The sequence below is a fragment of the Aquarana catesbeiana genome, linkage group LG03 (genome assembly GCF_042186555.1).
Source record: "Aquarana catesbeiana isolate 2022-GZ linkage group LG03, ASM4218655v1, whole genome shotgun sequence".
In the NCBI taxonomy this organism is placed as follows: Eukaryota; Metazoa; Chordata; class Amphibia; order Anura; family Ranidae; genus Aquarana; species Aquarana catesbeiana.
Genome location: NC_133326.1, coordinates 38,436,995 through 38,454,409, shown reverse-complemented (window position 1 = coordinate 38,454,409; position 17,415 = coordinate 38,436,995). Strand labels below are relative to the sequence as shown.

At 41.2% G+C, this 17,415-nt stretch overlaps 1 protein-coding gene across 8 annotated transcripts in view; it reads left to right on the top strand.

Moving 5' to 3' along the window:
* Window positions 1-17,415, top strand: part of NTRK3 (neurotrophic receptor tyrosine kinase 3) — a 1,063,191-nt gene that overhangs the window by 462,269 nt on the left and 583,507 nt on the right. For all 8 annotated transcript variants that reach the window (XR_012242732.1, XR_012242731.1, XR_012242729.1 and 5 more), the window contains exon 5: window positions 2,590-2,658. Coding sequence is in view for 4 of the 8 variants with exons in the window: in XM_073618426.1 (XP_073474527.1) it covers window positions 2,590-2,658 (69 nt within the window). In the remaining 4 variants the exon portion in view is untranslated. The remainder of the gene's footprint in view (window positions 1-2,589; window positions 2,659-17,415) is intronic.

Here is a 17,415-nt window from a genome sequence, read left to right as displayed (position 1 = left end):
TCACTGCGGAGCTAATGCTAAACAGCAAACACTGCACCTCTGCTATGGAAAATTTCCAGGGAACAAGTAAAATCAATCAGTGTGTAACTAAGCCTATGCCGAGAATATTGCACCTATGCTAAATGAAGAAAGTCTACCCAATTTAAGTAAATCTCCAGCCAGTTTTTCAGTTTTGGAGAGAGTGGGAAAGATTTAGAACCCCTATTGAGATTTTATTGCAATCTTTGTTTCCTTTTAAAAGTTTGGCAGAGACATGCCAGGAAGTGAGTGGAAACTTCCCCAAGGAAAGTCAAAATCCCAATGTTGATAGCTATCAACTGAATGGGTTTTTGCTCATTGGGTGGGCAGCTGTCTGAATAGATGCTGCTGCCCTGGATGACCTCCGTGGCCATCTTTGTAGTGAGCACTGGCTCACTACAGTTGGTGCGCATTAGTTACATAGTCACATAGAAGGTGAGGTTGAAAAAGTCCATCAAGTCCAACCTATGTGTGTGATTATAACTATTATTACGTTATATATCCCTGTATTTTGTGGTCGTTCAGGTGCTTATCTAATAGTTTCTTGAAACTATCAATGCCCCCCGCTGAGACCACTGCCTGTGGAAGGGAATTCCACATCCTTGCCGCTCTTACAGAAAAGAACCCTCTACGTAGTTTAAGGTTAAACCTCTTTTCTTCTAATTTTAATGAGTGGCCACGAGTCTTGTTAAACTCCTTTATGAGAAAAAGTTTTATCCCTATTGTGGGGTCACCAGTACAGTATTTGTAAATTGAAATCATATCCCCTCTCAAGCGCCTCTTCTCCAGAGAGAATAAGTTCAGTGCTCACAACCTTTCCTCATAACTAATATTCTCCAGACCCTTTATTACCTTTGTTGCCCTTCTTTGTACTCGCTCCATTTCCAGTACATCCCTCCTGAGGACTGGTGCCCAGAACTGGACAGCATACTCCAGGTGCGGCCGGACCAGAGTCTTGTAGAGTGGGAGAATTATTGTTTTATCTCTGGAAATAATCCCCTTTTTAATGCATGCCAATATTCTGTTTGCTTTGTTAGCAGCAGCTTGGCATTGCATGCCATTGCTGAGCCTATCATCTACTAGGACCCCCAGGTCCTTTTCCATCCTAGATTCCCCCAGAGGTTCTCCCCCCAGTGTATAGATTGCATTCATATTTTTGCCACCCAAATGCATTATTTTACATTTTTCTACATTGAACCTCATTTGCCGTGTTGCCCACCCCATTAATTTGTTCAGATCTTTTTGCAAGGTTCATGTGTTTAGGTCAGGGACAGGAATCTTCTGGATAGGGAGATTGTGCCTAGCGTAAAGGAAAGGTTCCAGAGGAGGAGGGACAACATAGGGACTGTTAGTGATGCTGTGGGGAACCTTCCACCACTAGTGCCTCATTGAATACGGCCTACCAGCCACCTCCTGTGTCGGTCTTCAAGCATCGCTCTCTGCAAGTACTGCATAATCATCTGTGAGTGTTTCTGCCCGGCGTGAAGCCTCTGCATGAACTCAGTTACAGTGTGGTTGGAATTTTCTTCGCAATATACGTCCTTGAAGCCTCAGATCCCATGTGTGTTGTGCCTCTTGGGTGCCTACCACCTTGCTTGCTCATACACTCTCCTCTCTCCGGTTTCCTCCTCTTTTACCATCCCTTACATCACTGCAGCAAGGAGGCCTGTGTTACACATTGTGGGTCAAGGTTCCATCCACTGACCCCTATATCATTACTAACCCCTCAGATTTGCTTAAAAATGGTGGGGGGATTGCATTAGGTATGCTGAATTTTATTACATGGGCTGAATAGAGAACAGTTTGCAGACCCAATACAACGGCATCAATCTGGAGAAGTAGGACACATGCCATGTGTTACCACTAATGTAGCATGCAACAGGGTGACTGGGTGCCTCTTGTAATGGCTGTTCAAAGGAAATGCTGAGGCACAAACATCATGCCAATGGATTACCTGGGAGTTTATGAGTGATTGGTCTGCTTGAAAGTGAATTGTCATAGCTAGGACCAACTACAATGTATAAAGGCAGGTCTATGGCTCATAGCTATATTTAATCTTCATGTGCAGTGCTAGTTTTACTGCCGGACCTCAGCTAACATTAAAAAGTTAATCTTTTTCAGACACTTCAGGCTGTTAAATGGAAGAAATTGTACACCGTATGAATATATTTTCCACCGATACATCAGATCATTGTCATATCATTTTTTTCTTATGCAAAGAGCTTTCCATGAGATGTAGAAATGTTCACGGTATATGTCATACATTTTGTCTAATGCTGATTCACTAAAATATAACAAAAGAAATAATAAATGTAGAACTAGTTCTGCAATCTATATGCAAACTTTTACTGTCACACTTGAAATCTGATTTGTGCCAGTTGAGTCTTTTTTTGATTATTATGCAATACAACAGACTGATATGATGTAAACTCCTAAAGGAAGACTTAACATTTTTATAGCACATCAATATTACCTACAGGAAAGTCGTATATAACAGAATTAATTTTTTCATGCATTTTGTATTATTTCTAATTATTAATCATTCTCTTTTTTTTATTATTACAATTGCAGAAATCTTTCAGGAAACCGTCTGACAACCTTATCATGGCAGCTTTTTCAGAATCTAGAGCTTACAGAACTGTGAGTATGGTATTTCTGCCTTTGTGTTCTGATCCCATTTCTGTAGAACTGTCCTTTGAGAAATGTGTTGTACATTTGTACACTATGAAAGTGTATTAGGAGCCTACAGATTCAGAGAAAACTGGGTAAAGTGACTTTGTTAAGCCAAATAAAGATCTGGAATGGTAATATATGCGGTATGCCACACAATTATATAGAATGGGGGCATTTTTGGAGTTGGAGCCATATTCTGTAATATAGGGTTTAAACCTCATAGTTGTACGTTATGCTGCTCGTCCAATGGTCCTTTCCCTCATTAGTTCATAGGCCTTGCAATTCCTCACTTCAGCCCTCAAATGGTTGGTTTTACAGCCATTTTGTAAACTTGGATATGTGGTTAGGAGCACCAAGTGAGAAACAGTCATCTCACTTAGAGGTTCCTTTGAATTATTTATATGAACAGAAATGTAAGATGCAGTTAACGGATTTCGGGGGAACTGGACTCCTCAATTCTTCAGTGCTTGAGTTACAGTGTGTAATGGTATTGGGGAAAAAAAATTTTTATTTTCTTAATTAGGGCTGAGTGTTAGCATGATCTGATCGCAGGGATGGCAGCTGAATTAAGCTGGACTTACGCCTGTAGAATTTTATACAACGTTCGGACTCGAAAGCATAAAAAATTGCTCATCCGACCATTTGATGGTGCCTTTATGGACTTGACTAATTTCAAACTAATATTTGCTCTAGAACTATGTCAATGTCTCAATTTTCACAGAACAAATGTTCTACATCTGCATTAACTTTGACAAGTGTGTTAGCATTGTTTCCAGCCAGGAGTGAATTCAAGGAAATGTTTTGTTTCTATTAGATTTGACAAATATATTCCAACTTGTCCCAAAATGTCTTCAGTCACTCTGATCGAAATGGATTTGTTGAATTGTCCCCTTAAACTCTCAGATAAGTGAATGGACATTCTGAAAGCAACATCTTTCAAATTTAATTCTACAGGTGTAAGGCCAGCTTAAAGTGAAACTAAACCCATCAATTTAACGGTCACTCAAAAACAGTTACATTGCTGGCATCCTGGGAAAGCTAATTGTCACATTTGCTTGTGCTTTCAACCAAACTGTGTAACCATCAAATGGCTGGAGTCCTAACTGATCACATGTGTAGCATCATGGCAATTGCAGATCAAACAGAGGCTAAGATAGCAGCCTCCTTGGCTAAAAAGGATGGGAGGATTTAGTTCCGCTTTAGGTTCAGGTGCTCCTAACCACATAACAAGGATTTTATCTTCTGGTGAGCGATCTCCCAGAGGGACAGTAGCCAAGGACTCCAACCAGGTCTACACTCACCACCATTATCGCAAGTTTAACTTCTCCAAAGAACACTCTTCCAGCTCTTTTTGGATTTACAATAAAACAAATTCTCAGCCATACCAGTCCAGTACTACCATAAATCTACCAATATCTTGCAAACTTATTGTAAAGTTGCAGCACTTTATAGCAACTTTAAGTTGTGGTGCAGAACCACTGAAAGTCACATACCTGTATATAGCCATATAAATTATATTCCCAGCTGCAATGGTCATATTCTATAAAGATTCCCATTTCTCTCAGTAGTAACTTTGGTAATATCCAGGAAAAAATCTGATAAAATATGAGTGTGGCGATGAGAACCCTAGTTGTCAAAATGATCCAAAAATAAAATCTGCCATCAAATGCAGAGAACGAGCCTTTTGAAATTCCAATATAGTTTTTCTGTCAGTAAAGTTGGTGACAGATTTTACTGCTTGGGGAGCCTTCCTAACCAGCTAAAGACTAGCAATCTAACACTCCATTGCTTAGCCGTGCACTGCAGATCCATTTGTCACCAAGCCGGTTAAGTAGCTGCAATTTTAAAGATCCCGTGAGATACATCTTCTAACCTCTTCAGGAGACGTAGACCTCTTTGACAGGAAAATAAGGGCTGCAGAATACAGATTCCTGAATTATTGATAAAGTGTTGAACGCTTATTTCAAACAAAAATGGGATGTTAAATCAATTGCATATTTCACTAAAGGATATTGAACTTACCTTGAGACATTGTTGGATAATATATATGTAGACAAGCAAAAACTGTCATTAAATTTCTATTTAACCTTACAACCCCTTACTGATCTGTTTACTGATTTCACCAGATAAACTATACATTGTGCCAATTACTGGTATTAAAATATAATGACTTAAATCTAGCTGACAAAAGCCCCTAATCAGGTTAAATTTAGTGCATCTATCACTTAGAGAAAGAAAGCAGATAAACTAAACCTTGCTAAGTTAATAGGATCTAATGAAAATTATGTTACTTGTATAATGTATTGTAGCTGCATAGTTACATTCTGTAGTAATCAGTCTGTTACATGAAATGAGAAGATACAATTATCCAGCTAAATTGAACTGTATTTAGGTCTAACAATACATTTCTCTTATATAGAGCCCCCCCCCCCCAAAGGGCCATCTGATTTGCCACAGCTTCCTTTCCCAGATTAGTGCAGCAGCAACCAGGCCCACAGCAACAGTTACTCTTTCTGGCTCAATGAACGGTCTAGGGGTTTTCTTCTTTTAAATGTATTGCTGAATAAACTTGGATAGGGCTCAGAATGCTGTTGGATACTCCATTACCGCTGAACAGTAATGATGTATTTATTGAGACAGTGCTGGGTGCAAAGGATAAGAGTATATACAGTACTTAGTTACATTGGTCCAAGCTGGACCAATGCAAGTTACTATGTAAAAATATCTATACCCAGAATTCTTCTTTAAACTTAGGCTTCTTGTTTTGTGCTGGAGACGCGCTGAACTAACTGAATCAGTCACTGGTTGTGGATGGGTGGTTGTGTGGGCAAATAGGAAGGAATCCCTCCTGTAGGTTATGCCCAGTCTCAAGTGATGGTAATGAAACCTCTTGGGGTTTGGGCTAGACATGTCCAATTCGGTTCATAACGAATAGATTTTTGTACAAATTTGTTAGTATTCATACATTCAGATCAATTCCAACATCCAAATGGCTGAAAGAACCAAAATACGAAAAATTACGAAATTACGAACAAGCAAAATAATGAACACGTGAAAATACGAGCTTACAAACGGACAAACTTACGAAAATACGAAACTCTGAAACAGTAAAAGAAAGAAAATGACATCTATAACGAATGATTTATATTTCGTATTTTCAATCCTTTGTTCATAATGTCGTATGTTCGTATTTTCATTCGTGTGTTCGTAATTTTGTTTCTTCGTCTGTTCATAATTTAGTTTCTTCATGTTCTCGAATCGTCCTTTTGAATGGACAGTGTAAGTGTATCTTAATATGTATGTTTGGAATTTTGTATGTTCGTAATTTCGTGTTCTCGAATCGCTCTTTTGAATGGGCAGTGTAGTGAGTGATGTATCTTACTTAATATCTTAGCCAATCAGCTTATCCCTTTTGTGTCTGAGTCACACGGCATTCCTGAATCTTTTTAGATTCAGTTGAGGAGGAGGCTGAGTCCGGTCTGGTGACTGAGGGAGTGGACTGGAGTAAGTACAGGACTTATTAGAAAAGCAAGTAAAGGATTATTATTCTTTATTTCCTACGAAAGCACGAATCAACGAAAAAGGCAATCTCACAAAAGTAACCATTACTAAATTATAGTGTACAGAATAAACAAAACTATTATCTAACAAAATTACGAATTTCGAATCAAATTACCAATCATTTCATATCAAAGAAAATATAACTGTTTCGAAAATACAAACGAGTCTGAATATGAAACCTCGCGTCTTACGAAATTACGAATTGTTACGAATCAACGGAAACGTAAAAAAAACCTAAATGAAACAAAACAATTTTTTTGTTGTGCACATGTCTAGTTTGGGCTGCTGCCTTTTTGGTACGGCCTTATGGTCGTTTCCACATGTAGACTTGGAAAAGTATGAAGGGAGGAGCGCCTGGCATCCAAAAGAATGTGGATTTGAAAGTAGGTCATAAGGTATTTATTGGTAATATCAACAAGCACATCAAGTACATCAAAGTCAATGCCTTTCGGGGGAAAGAACTCCCCCTTCTTTAGGGCTGTCAAACAAATGTAAGAAAAACACAATTAAACAAATATATGAAAGTGAGACATAAAAGCAAAAATACAAAAAATACAAGATGCTTACATGTTCTGATACTAAAAGAGAACCCTAAATATCATATTTCAAGAGTTAAAAACATTGGTAAAAAATAATGATAATAGTAATCACCATAAACAATAATAATCATAATCATCCTAATCGCAATGAGCAAAAATAATGATAGTAGATACAAATAAAAAAATGAAAAAATAAAGTCATTGAAGCATGTCAGATCTTAGGGTGTATACGAGTATTTACCTCTATGTTATAATTAAAAGACTTATATTATAGTATGGAATTGGATACTTGCAATTGTGCATGGATGTAAGGCAATAATAGGTATAGACCAGGGGTCTCCAAACTTTCTAAAGAAAGGGCCAGTTTACTATCCTTCATAATTTAGGGGGCCGGGCTGTGCCCAGTGGGAGTAAACAATGCCTGATCTTCAGTATTAGTAGGAGAAATAGTTGGTGTCAGTGGGAAGGAATAGTGCCCCATTATTGCTGTCTGTGGCAGGAATTATGCCCCATCTTTGGTGTCAGTGGCAGACATAATGCCTCAAGGGCCGGGTAAAGGAAGCAAAGGGCCACATCAGGCCCCAGGGCCGCAGTTTGGAGATCACTGGTATAGACCAACCTGTTGCTGCATGCAATTTCAATGGAAAAAATCTCCCAAGCTGGATAGATATTTGCAAGGTATCTGTAGGAGGGATCCAAAGCCTCCACCAACGTTAAGGATGGTCACCAAACGAACTTCCGATGGCAAGAACACCAAGACTGGATCCAAAAAGTCAGAGACCCGACTGGACAGCAGGGCAATCTCTCATCCGGGTGGTATGAAAAAAAGAATGCTTCCAATAGTGCAGATCAAAAAGTATGTTTTTTTTTTATTTATAAAAACCGGCATACAGCAATAAGAAACTGTGATCACAAGTTAAAAGTTTTGGGCAATGTGAGGAGCGATAAGCCTGGGCCAGCGCGTTTCGACCAAAAATGCCCCAGTTGGAGCCCTTTTTGGTTGAAACGCGTCGGACCAGGCTAACCGCTCCTCACATTGCCTAAAACGTTTAACTTGTGATCACATCTTTTTATTGCTGTATGCCGGTTTTTATTAATAAAAAACATACTTTTTTGATCTACACTATTGGAAGCATTCTTTTTTTCATACCACCCAGATGAGAGATTGCCCTGCTGTCCAGTCGGGTCTCTGACTTTTCTCTGACGGATCCAGTCTTGGTGTTCTTCCCATCGGAGATTCGTTTGGTGACCATCCTTAACGTTGGTGGAGGCTTTGGATTCCTTGGAGTTCAGTGTGACCGCTGATTCCAGCACTCATGCCTATATGACTCTTTGTCGCTGACACTTGAGTCCGCCAGTTCCGGTAAGAGTACATGTACCTCTTCTTTCTATTGATGAAATACCATCTTGACGGTTTTCTGGCTGGACAGTGTGAGCACAACACGTCTCTGTCCCACCATCTTTTTGCGGATGATATATAGGCCGTCTATAATAGATTCAGTTCATCTATTGGACTTTTTTCACATTTGTCCTTTTATACTCGTCACTTGAACATTTGACCTTTTGCACGGTTTTATTTGAATATTGATGTGTACATGTACTAGTGCTACAACATTTACCATTTATGCTTTATATGTTTGTCACATTTTTTGTAGCTGCTTTTTCTCATTTCACTTGAAGTTAGCGCAGTCACGCCTACATTCACATCTGTAGGAGGACAGAGAATAGAAAACAAAAAATTTTAGGAAAATATATCTTTGGCTTCTGATGAAAATACTCAGTTTTGAGGGAAATAAGAACATAAACAAAGGCTTGGCAAGCAATTTCTGTATAATAAGTACAGCCACACTGGGGAACTATTTCAGGTAGATAACAGTGTGCTAAGTTCTGGTCACCCTGTTCCACCGACACGTTATTATCAGCGGTACAGAATGCTGATGTTGGTAATTAAGTTAGGACACCATTTACTTAGGAAGAAAAAGATGCCGCCTGTGCTATTTGTTCCCAGTAACATAACCCTGATTTATTGTTCCTTGCTAATGCACCAAAAAATATGACACAAATCTGATAAGTAGAACAGCACTTTATTACCTAAAATCAATGCTAAGTGTTGTTATGCAAAAATAACAAACATGGAATCAATTGTGCCGTGAAGCAACCTCATAGCCTTAATCAATATGACCTCTACATTATGGGAGGAAGATGAGCGGGATCCGGTTCTCTTCCAAAGCTGCGCACATTCTCCACCACAGCAAAGTCCCCTGGTGTTTTCAAAGTGAGAGAAACGCTACCTGTAATGACAGAAATAAAACACCGCAGGTAGAGGCATTATTGCTGCACACATAAGAAGAGACAGGGAAAGCCCAGAAGTAGCAGAGCTGACAAAGCTATTCTAAAGAAACAACAAGACATCTCCCAGGCCTAACTACGTCTATCATGGTGCTGCTGCTTCAAATTAGATGACCTATTTGACCTTGTTGAGCAAAGCTCTGGGGACTGTGTGTTTGTAGTAAATGTTGTACTCCGGAGCCAAAACACGCCATAGAAGAAGATCTAACTGCTGTTGTCCTGCATATTAGCAGAACACTTGACAGGTTACGCTCTTCAAGCGTTCTCTGCTGCGTGACAAACTGTATGTGTTAATTTTACCATGAAGGGTAAGCCGTACCTTCACAGAGGTCTGCTGGGTAGCTGACAGCTTTTGCTTGCTAACACTGCTTGACTTGATAAAAGAGGCTTCGTTGTAAAAGGAGGAAACTTAAGGAACATGGTATTTGAACCCAGTTATGTCGAATATTTCTCCTTTCATTTTCTTGAGGAGTTATCCTGTGATTTGCACAGGTAGAGCAAAGCAACAGGGTCATTTAACTTCCTGTCAACCTGGCTTTAAATGGTGACCTTTCCTTCGCTTGGATGAGTTCAGCTTTGACTCTGGAGTTTGGCTTTAATGTGTATGTATAGCCAAAAATTGTATTTTATATTCTCAATAGAGTAGGAAATGGTTAAAAGGGAATTTTACCTTGGTTTTGGAAAATTAAAGTATAAGTAAATTCCAATTTTTTTTATAAAAAAAGAGGTCATAATTACCTGCTGCGTGCAATGATATTGCACGGAAAACAAATTTTTTTTCTGCTCTTCTGGCATTCCCCCCACCGGTGCTGTCCCTTTCACCTTCTAGGTTCCTCCTTAGCAAGCTGGCTGCTAAGGGGGTTAATGCACGCTCCCAAGCCAGGCTGTGTGCATCCATAGACACACACAGGGTCACTTTCACCTTCTAGGTTCCTCCTTAGCAAGCTGGCTGCTAACTGCGTTAATGCATGCTCCCAAGCCAGGCTGTGTGCATCCATAGACACACACAGGGACACTTTCACCTTCTAGGTGCCTCCTTAGCAAGCTGGCTGCTAAGGGGGTTAATGCAGGCTCCCAAGCCAGGTTGTGTGCATCCATAGACACACACAGGGTCACTTTCACCTTCTAGGTTCCTCCTTAGCAAGCTGGCTGCTAACTGTGTTAATGCATGCTCCCAAGCCAGGCTGTGTGCATCCATAGACACACACAGGGACACTTTCACCTTCTAGGTGCCTCCTTAGCAAGCTGGCTGCTAAGGGGGTTAATGCACATTCCCAAGCTGGGCTGTGTGCATCCATAGACACACACAGGGTCACTTTCACCTTCTAGGTTCCTCCTTAGCAAGCTGGCTGCTAACTGGATTAATGCACGCTCCCAAGCCGGGCTATGTGCATCCATAGACACACACAGGGTCACTTTCACCTTCTAGGTTCCTCCTTAGCAAGCTGGCTGCTAACTGGGTTTAATGCACGCTCCCAAGCCGGGCTGTGTGCATCCATAGACACACACAGGGTCACTTTCACCTTCTAGGTTCCTCCTTAGCAAGCTGGCTGCTAACTGGGTTAATGCACGCTCCCAAGCCGGGCTGTGTGCAGCCATAGACACACACAGGGTCACTTTCATAGGTTCCTCCTTAGCAAGCTGGCTGCTAACTGGGTTTAATGCATGCTCCCAAGCCGGGCTGTGTCCACAGAGCAGGCTCAGATAATAATTATTAACATTGGGATCAAAATCACATGAGTGAAAGTTAATGAGATGGAGAAGCATCAGTCAGCTATTTCAATTAACATAAATTAACCCAATATTGTCTAGGTTGTCTGATTTGTGGTCCGGTTTCCCATTTGGGCTTCACACCCCCGCCCCCTTCTCACACTAGTTTAATTGACAGCGGCAAGAGCCCACGGCTCCACTGCCCCCATGGTCTCCTGTAAGGCAGGCAATTGGTGGAGTGAAGTTGGAGCCAAAGACAGTGCTGGAGTGGGGAGATCAGCTAGGTGTTTGGAGACTGCAGGGACTAGGACAAATAGTGGGATTTTTTTTTTTACCTTAAAGCACAGAATATAGTAAAGTAAAAAAAAAACATTTCTGTATCTGCTGACTTTTAGTAAGCCTATACTTAGCAGACCATAGATGGGATCCAAGGATGGCTTCCCCACAACCCATTCTTCTCAGCACTGCTGATCCCCGGTGCCATTATTTATGAATTGGTTGGTGGCTTTGGCTTTCCTAAAGTGGAACTGAAGTACCACTGTAGAAGCCTGTGAGCAGTATGTTAATTGGTGGTAAGCATAACCATAGTATTTTTTTTGATTGATCACAACTTGGGCATTTAAATACTAGTGCTGCTTATTATTAGGAACAACATTTAACCCAGGAATTTTGGCTTAAACCCTTCATTACTCTACTAAAAATTTGTTTTTGTCTTTGCTCCGTCAAAGATATTTCCCATCACTTCCTATCCAGTTTTCAGCATATTCTTTACACAAGATTGATATCTACAATTTATTTTAGAAAGAGCATGAAAAAAAAAATTCTGCTGTGATGCAGAAAGGTTCAGGGGAAGGGTAATCACATCTAAAGTGGCAAGTTCTGCGCTTATTTAAATGACTGGAGGACAAATTCTATCATGGGCCAGGACGGAACATACAAGTGATCTCAGAAAAATAAAAAAAATAATGACACATCAAGAACGGCAAACCAGGTTAGAAAGAATACGTCTGAGCAGGCTAATGGATTAGATTGCTGCCTATAACCTTATTTTCTATAGCCTTCCATGGCCTCAATAAGAAGAGACTATCTGTCCTTATTTTCAGACAGTTGCACTAGATGCCCTATTGTCTATGGCTGGCTCAGACAATAATTATTAACATTGGGATCAAAATCACATGAGTGAAAGTTAATGAGATGGAGAAGCATCAGTCAGCTATTTCAATTAACATAAATGAAGCCAATATTGTCTAGGTTGTCTGATTTGTGGTCCGGTTTCCCATTTGGGCTTCTTTAAAATTCTAGTTTAGACATATCTGCATATATTCCAACCTCGTCCATGCTTCATTTAGCATAACTAAGGAAAGGGCTTCCATTATAAGGTCATAAGGGAAATGAGATGTTAATGATAGTAATGGTAATGGTTTTATTAATTTAGACAAGAATATTGTGCGCATTCTTATTTTTGTCTTGGTGATTATAATGAGATTGCAAATAGAAACTGCTTCACACTTTATTGTTAATCAGCTAGTCATTTTGCAGTAGAATCTACATACTTCATTTGGTGTAAATTTTAAGTGGACTTTTAGTACTAAAGCCTAACAGAAGCAGACATATCACAGCTCGGATGGTATGTGAAAGCCTCAATTTTTTGTAATATCAGCTCATAAGTATTATGTTAAAAGCTTCAGCAACATTAGGCCAGGTGTGGAGTTGTAGACTGCCTGACATGCGTAGCCTATTGCATTAGGGTATGTGCCCCAAAGCTCAAACACACATATGCATGTGTATGTATATATACAGTATCTCACAAAAGTGAGTAAACTCCTCACATTTTTGTAAATATTTTATTATGCAACACTGAAGAAATGACACTTTGCTACAATGTAAAGTAGTGAGTGTACAGCTTGTATAACAGTGTAAATTTGCTGTCCCCTCAAAATAACTCAACACACAGCCATTAATGTCTAAACCACTGGCAACAAAAGTGAGTACACTCCTAAGTGATAATATATCCAAATTGTGCCCAAAGTGTCAATATTTTATGTGGTCCCCATTATTTTCCAGCACTGCCTAAAACCTCTTGGGCATGGAGTTCACCAGAACTTCACAGGTTGCCACTGCAGTCCTCTTCCACTCCTCCATGACAACATCACGGAACTGGTGGATGTTAGAGACCTTGTGCTCCTCCAGCTTCCGTTTGAGGATACCCCACAGATGCTCAATAGGGTTCATGTCTGGAGACATGCTTGGCCAGTCCATCACCTTTACCCTCAGCTTATTTAGCAAGGTAGTGGTCATCTTGGAGGTGTGTTTGGGGTCATTATGTTGGAATACTGCCCTGCGGCCCAGTCTCCGAAGGGAGGGGATCATGCTCTGCTTCAGTATGTCACAGTACATGGCATTCATGGTTCCCTCAATGAACTGTAGATCCCCAGTGCCGGCAGCACTCATGCAGCCCCAGACCATGACACTCCCACCACCATGCTTGACTGTAGGCAAGACACACTTGTCTTTGTACTCCTCACCTGGTTGCCGCCACACACGCTTGACACCATCTAAAACAAATAAGTTTATCTTGGTCTCATTAGACCACAGGACATGGTTCCAGTAATCCATGTCTCTTAGTCTGCTTGTATTTAACAAACTGTTTGCGGGCTTTCTTGTGCATCATCTTTAGAAGAGGCTTCCTAATGGGACGACAGCCATGCAGACCATTTTGATGCAGTGTCCGGCGTATGGTCTGAGCACTGACAGGCCGACCCCCCCACCCCTTCAACCTATGCAGCAATGCTGGCAGAACTCATAAGTCTAGTTCCCAAAGACAACGTCTGGATATGACACTGGCACTCAACTTCTTTGGTCGACCATGACGAGGCCTGTTCTGAGTGTCTGAGTGGAACCTGTCCTGTTAAGCCGCTGTATGGTTTTGGCCACTGTGCTGCAGCTTAGTTTCAGGGTCTTGGCAATCTTCTTATAGCCTAGGCCATCTTTATGTAGAGCAACATAAGATCCCTCAGATCCTCAGAGAGTTCTTTGCCATGAGGTGCCATGTTGAACTTCCAGTGACCAGTATGAGAGAGTGAGAGCGATAACACCCCGTAACCCATTCACCCCTGAGACCTTGTAACACTAATGAGTCACATGAGGAACAATGGCTAATTGGGCACAGTTTGGAAATTTTCAATTAGGGGTGTACCCACTTTTGTTGCCAGTGGTTTAGACATTAATGGCTGTGTGTCAAGTTATTTTGAGGGGGCAGCAAATTTACACTGTTATACAAACTGTACACTCACTACTTTACATTGTAGCAATGTGTTATTTCTTCAGTGTTGTCACATGAAAAGATATAATAACATATTTACAAATATATATATATATACCATATATACCATATATATATTACCAAAAAATATTGGGACACCTGTCTTTACACACACATGAACTTTAATGGCATCCCAGTCTTAATCCGTAGGGTTCAATATTGAGTTGGTCCATTGGCCCACCCTTTGCAGCTATAACAGCTTCAACTCATCTGGGAAGGCCATCCACAAGATTTAGGAGTGTGTCTATGGAAATGTTTGACCATTCTTCCAGAAGAACATTTGTGAGGTCTGGCACTGATATTGTTCGAGAAGGCCTGGCTCACAGTCTCTGCACTAAATCATCCCAAAGGTGTTCTATCGGGTTGAGGTCAGGACTCTGTGCAAGCCAGTTAAGTTCCTCCACCCTAAACTCACTCATATATGTCTTTTAGGACCTTGTTTGTGTACTGGTGCAACAGTCATGTTGGAACAGGAAGGGGCCATTCCCAAACTGTTCCCACAAAGTTGGGGGCATGAAATTGTCCAAAATATCTTGGTATGCTGATGTCTTAAGAGTCCCCATCACCGGAATTAAGGGGCCAAACCCAACCCCTGAAGAACAATCCCACACCATAATCCCCCCCCACCAAATGATTTGGACCAGTGCACAAAGCAAGGTCAAGAAAGACATGGATGAGCAAGTTTGGGGAGGAGGAACTTGACTGGCCCTTAACAGAGTCCTGACTTCAACCCAATAGAACACTTTTGGGATGAATTAGAGTGGAGACTGCGGGCCTCGTCACAAATGAGCTTCTGGAAGGTCAAATGAATGGTCAAATATTCCCATAGACACATTCCTAAACCTTGTGGACAGCCTTCCCAGAAGAGTTGAAGCTGTTATAGCTGCAAAGGGTGGGCCAACTCAATACTGAACCCTACGGACTAAGACTGGAATGCCATTAAAGTTCATGTGCGTGTAAAGGCAGGTGTCCTAATACTTTTGGAAATATAGTGTATACTGGAATTTATATATATTGATTTTAACCAGAGTTTAGTGTCACTTTAATATGGGATAAAATTTTTCATTGTTTTCCTTTGATTTCTGGGGAATTGTACGTAAATCTAGCAAAAGAACTCTAGGAAAAAGGCCACGCAATACTTACTTTTGCTCATATGACATTCAGTCCTCTGTTTTAAATGACCCCATATACAGTAGTGGTTCAAATGAAGTGTAAACAGCACGCCACCTCCATCAGCACATACTTTTTCAGTTCTTAAATAATATTAATACTAATAATTATTATCCTCATCATGTGACCAAAAGTGTGTGGTCTGTTACCCATCACACATTCTTGGGGTAGCATGTCATCTTAGTTTATCCCTTTGCAGATGAGAAAATGTAAGAAAATATTTAATTATTTGCTATAAATAATGAAGACACATGCTTTTAGCTACTTATGTTATTCATTATAGAAATTGCTGCTTCTCTGCAAAAGAAAAAAAAAAAGACAAATAAAATCACCAATTATTTTTTCCTACAGTCTCAGATAAACAGTGTAATGAAGGTACAGGCAGTATGGAAACACAAGCCAATTTGTGTGCAATTGATGATTAATAACACTAAGTACTACACACTGTAGCAAAAGCACAAAACAGAAAACCCAATTTACTTATTTTAGATATAATCTCTTATCTGGATATGTCAAAATCTCTAGTTTTTCAGATGACATGTTCTACATCTGCAGAAAACATTTGGAACAGATGTTTAAATAGATGCACTTTCCATCTCTCCTGGTTTGCAGTTAAAGTAATAGAGAAGTCCACTTTGTGATTTTTACCTAAAGGTAAGCCTGTAAAAAAAAACGGAAAATCACCCTGGATTCAGCCGTTGATGTCACCGGCACATGCGCTCGGAAGATCCGGCATACTGTGCTGGACCTTCGGAGCTTTGCGCCGGAGCCGAGGGTGTGATGTCATCATGGCTCCAGCCATTCATACAGCCGAAACTCGCGACCCCGGGAAAAAAGACCGGGGGAAGACGGAAGTTCTGTCAGCGGTGACAGCGCGCCGCTGGAGGGCTTCGGTCTAAGGTAAGTATTTCATAATCTGCTAGTATTTGATGCACATTATGCAATTGCACACAATTGGGCAAATTTGGGGTATATTTTTTATTTTGTATACAGCAGACAGCTTCTGACTTCAGCACTAACCATGCTTCTTTTGTTTTAGTTTTCCACCTTTGCAGAGTCAGGCTTAGGGAGTCATTGTCTTTTTACATTGCAAAAGTCTAACCAAACAGCCTTTTAATGTACTAAGCTGAAGTTAACCACTTTCCAACCAAGCTATAGTCAAATGATGGCTACAGCCTGAATGGCTGGTTCTGGGAGGCCATCATATGATCCTGTGATCACGCCCGCTGCGCACTCGCTGCTGGGTGCGGGCAGCGCGCTCTGTGATCACAGTGTCCGGAGGACACTGCTGATCACTGATTGAGCTAAAGAGCCAATCAGCAGCTTTTTACCACGTGATCAACTGCGTCCCATCACAGCTGATCACGGATGTAAATAGAAGCCGGTTAGCGACACTCCTTTCCTCATGCCGACTGCATTAGGAGAGGAGAAGAGAGCCGATAACCGGCTTCTCTAAAAGAGACATAAACACTGATAATCAGTGCCCTGATTATCAATGCAGTTCCAACAGTGCCCACCAGTGCTGCCAATAAAGACCCACTAGTGCTGCCCATCAGTGCCCATCAGTGCCTCCTCATTGGTGTCGCTCATCAGTGCCACCTATCAGTGCCTATCAGTGCCACCTATCAGTGCCCATCAGTCCCGCCTATCAGTGCAGCCTCATCAGTGCCCATCAGTGCCTCCTCATCAGTGCCCATCAGTGGCGCCTATCAGTGCAGCCTCATCAGTGCCCACCAGTGCCATCTCATCAGTGCCCATTAGTACAGCCTATCAGTGGCAATCAGTGCAGCTTCATCAGTGTCCATCAGTGCCACCTATCAGTGCCCATCAGTACCGCCTATCAGTGCAGCCTCCTTAGTGCCCACCAGTGCTGTCTTGTCAGTGTCCATTAGTGCAGGCTATCAGTGGCCATCAGTGCCACCTATCAGTGCCCATCAGTGCCGTCTATCAGCGCAGCCTCATCAGTGCCCACCAGTGCCATCTCATCAGTGCCCATTAGTGCAGCCTATCAGTGGCAATCAGTGCAGCTTCATCAGTGTCCATCAGTGTCACCTATCAGTGCCCATCAGTGCC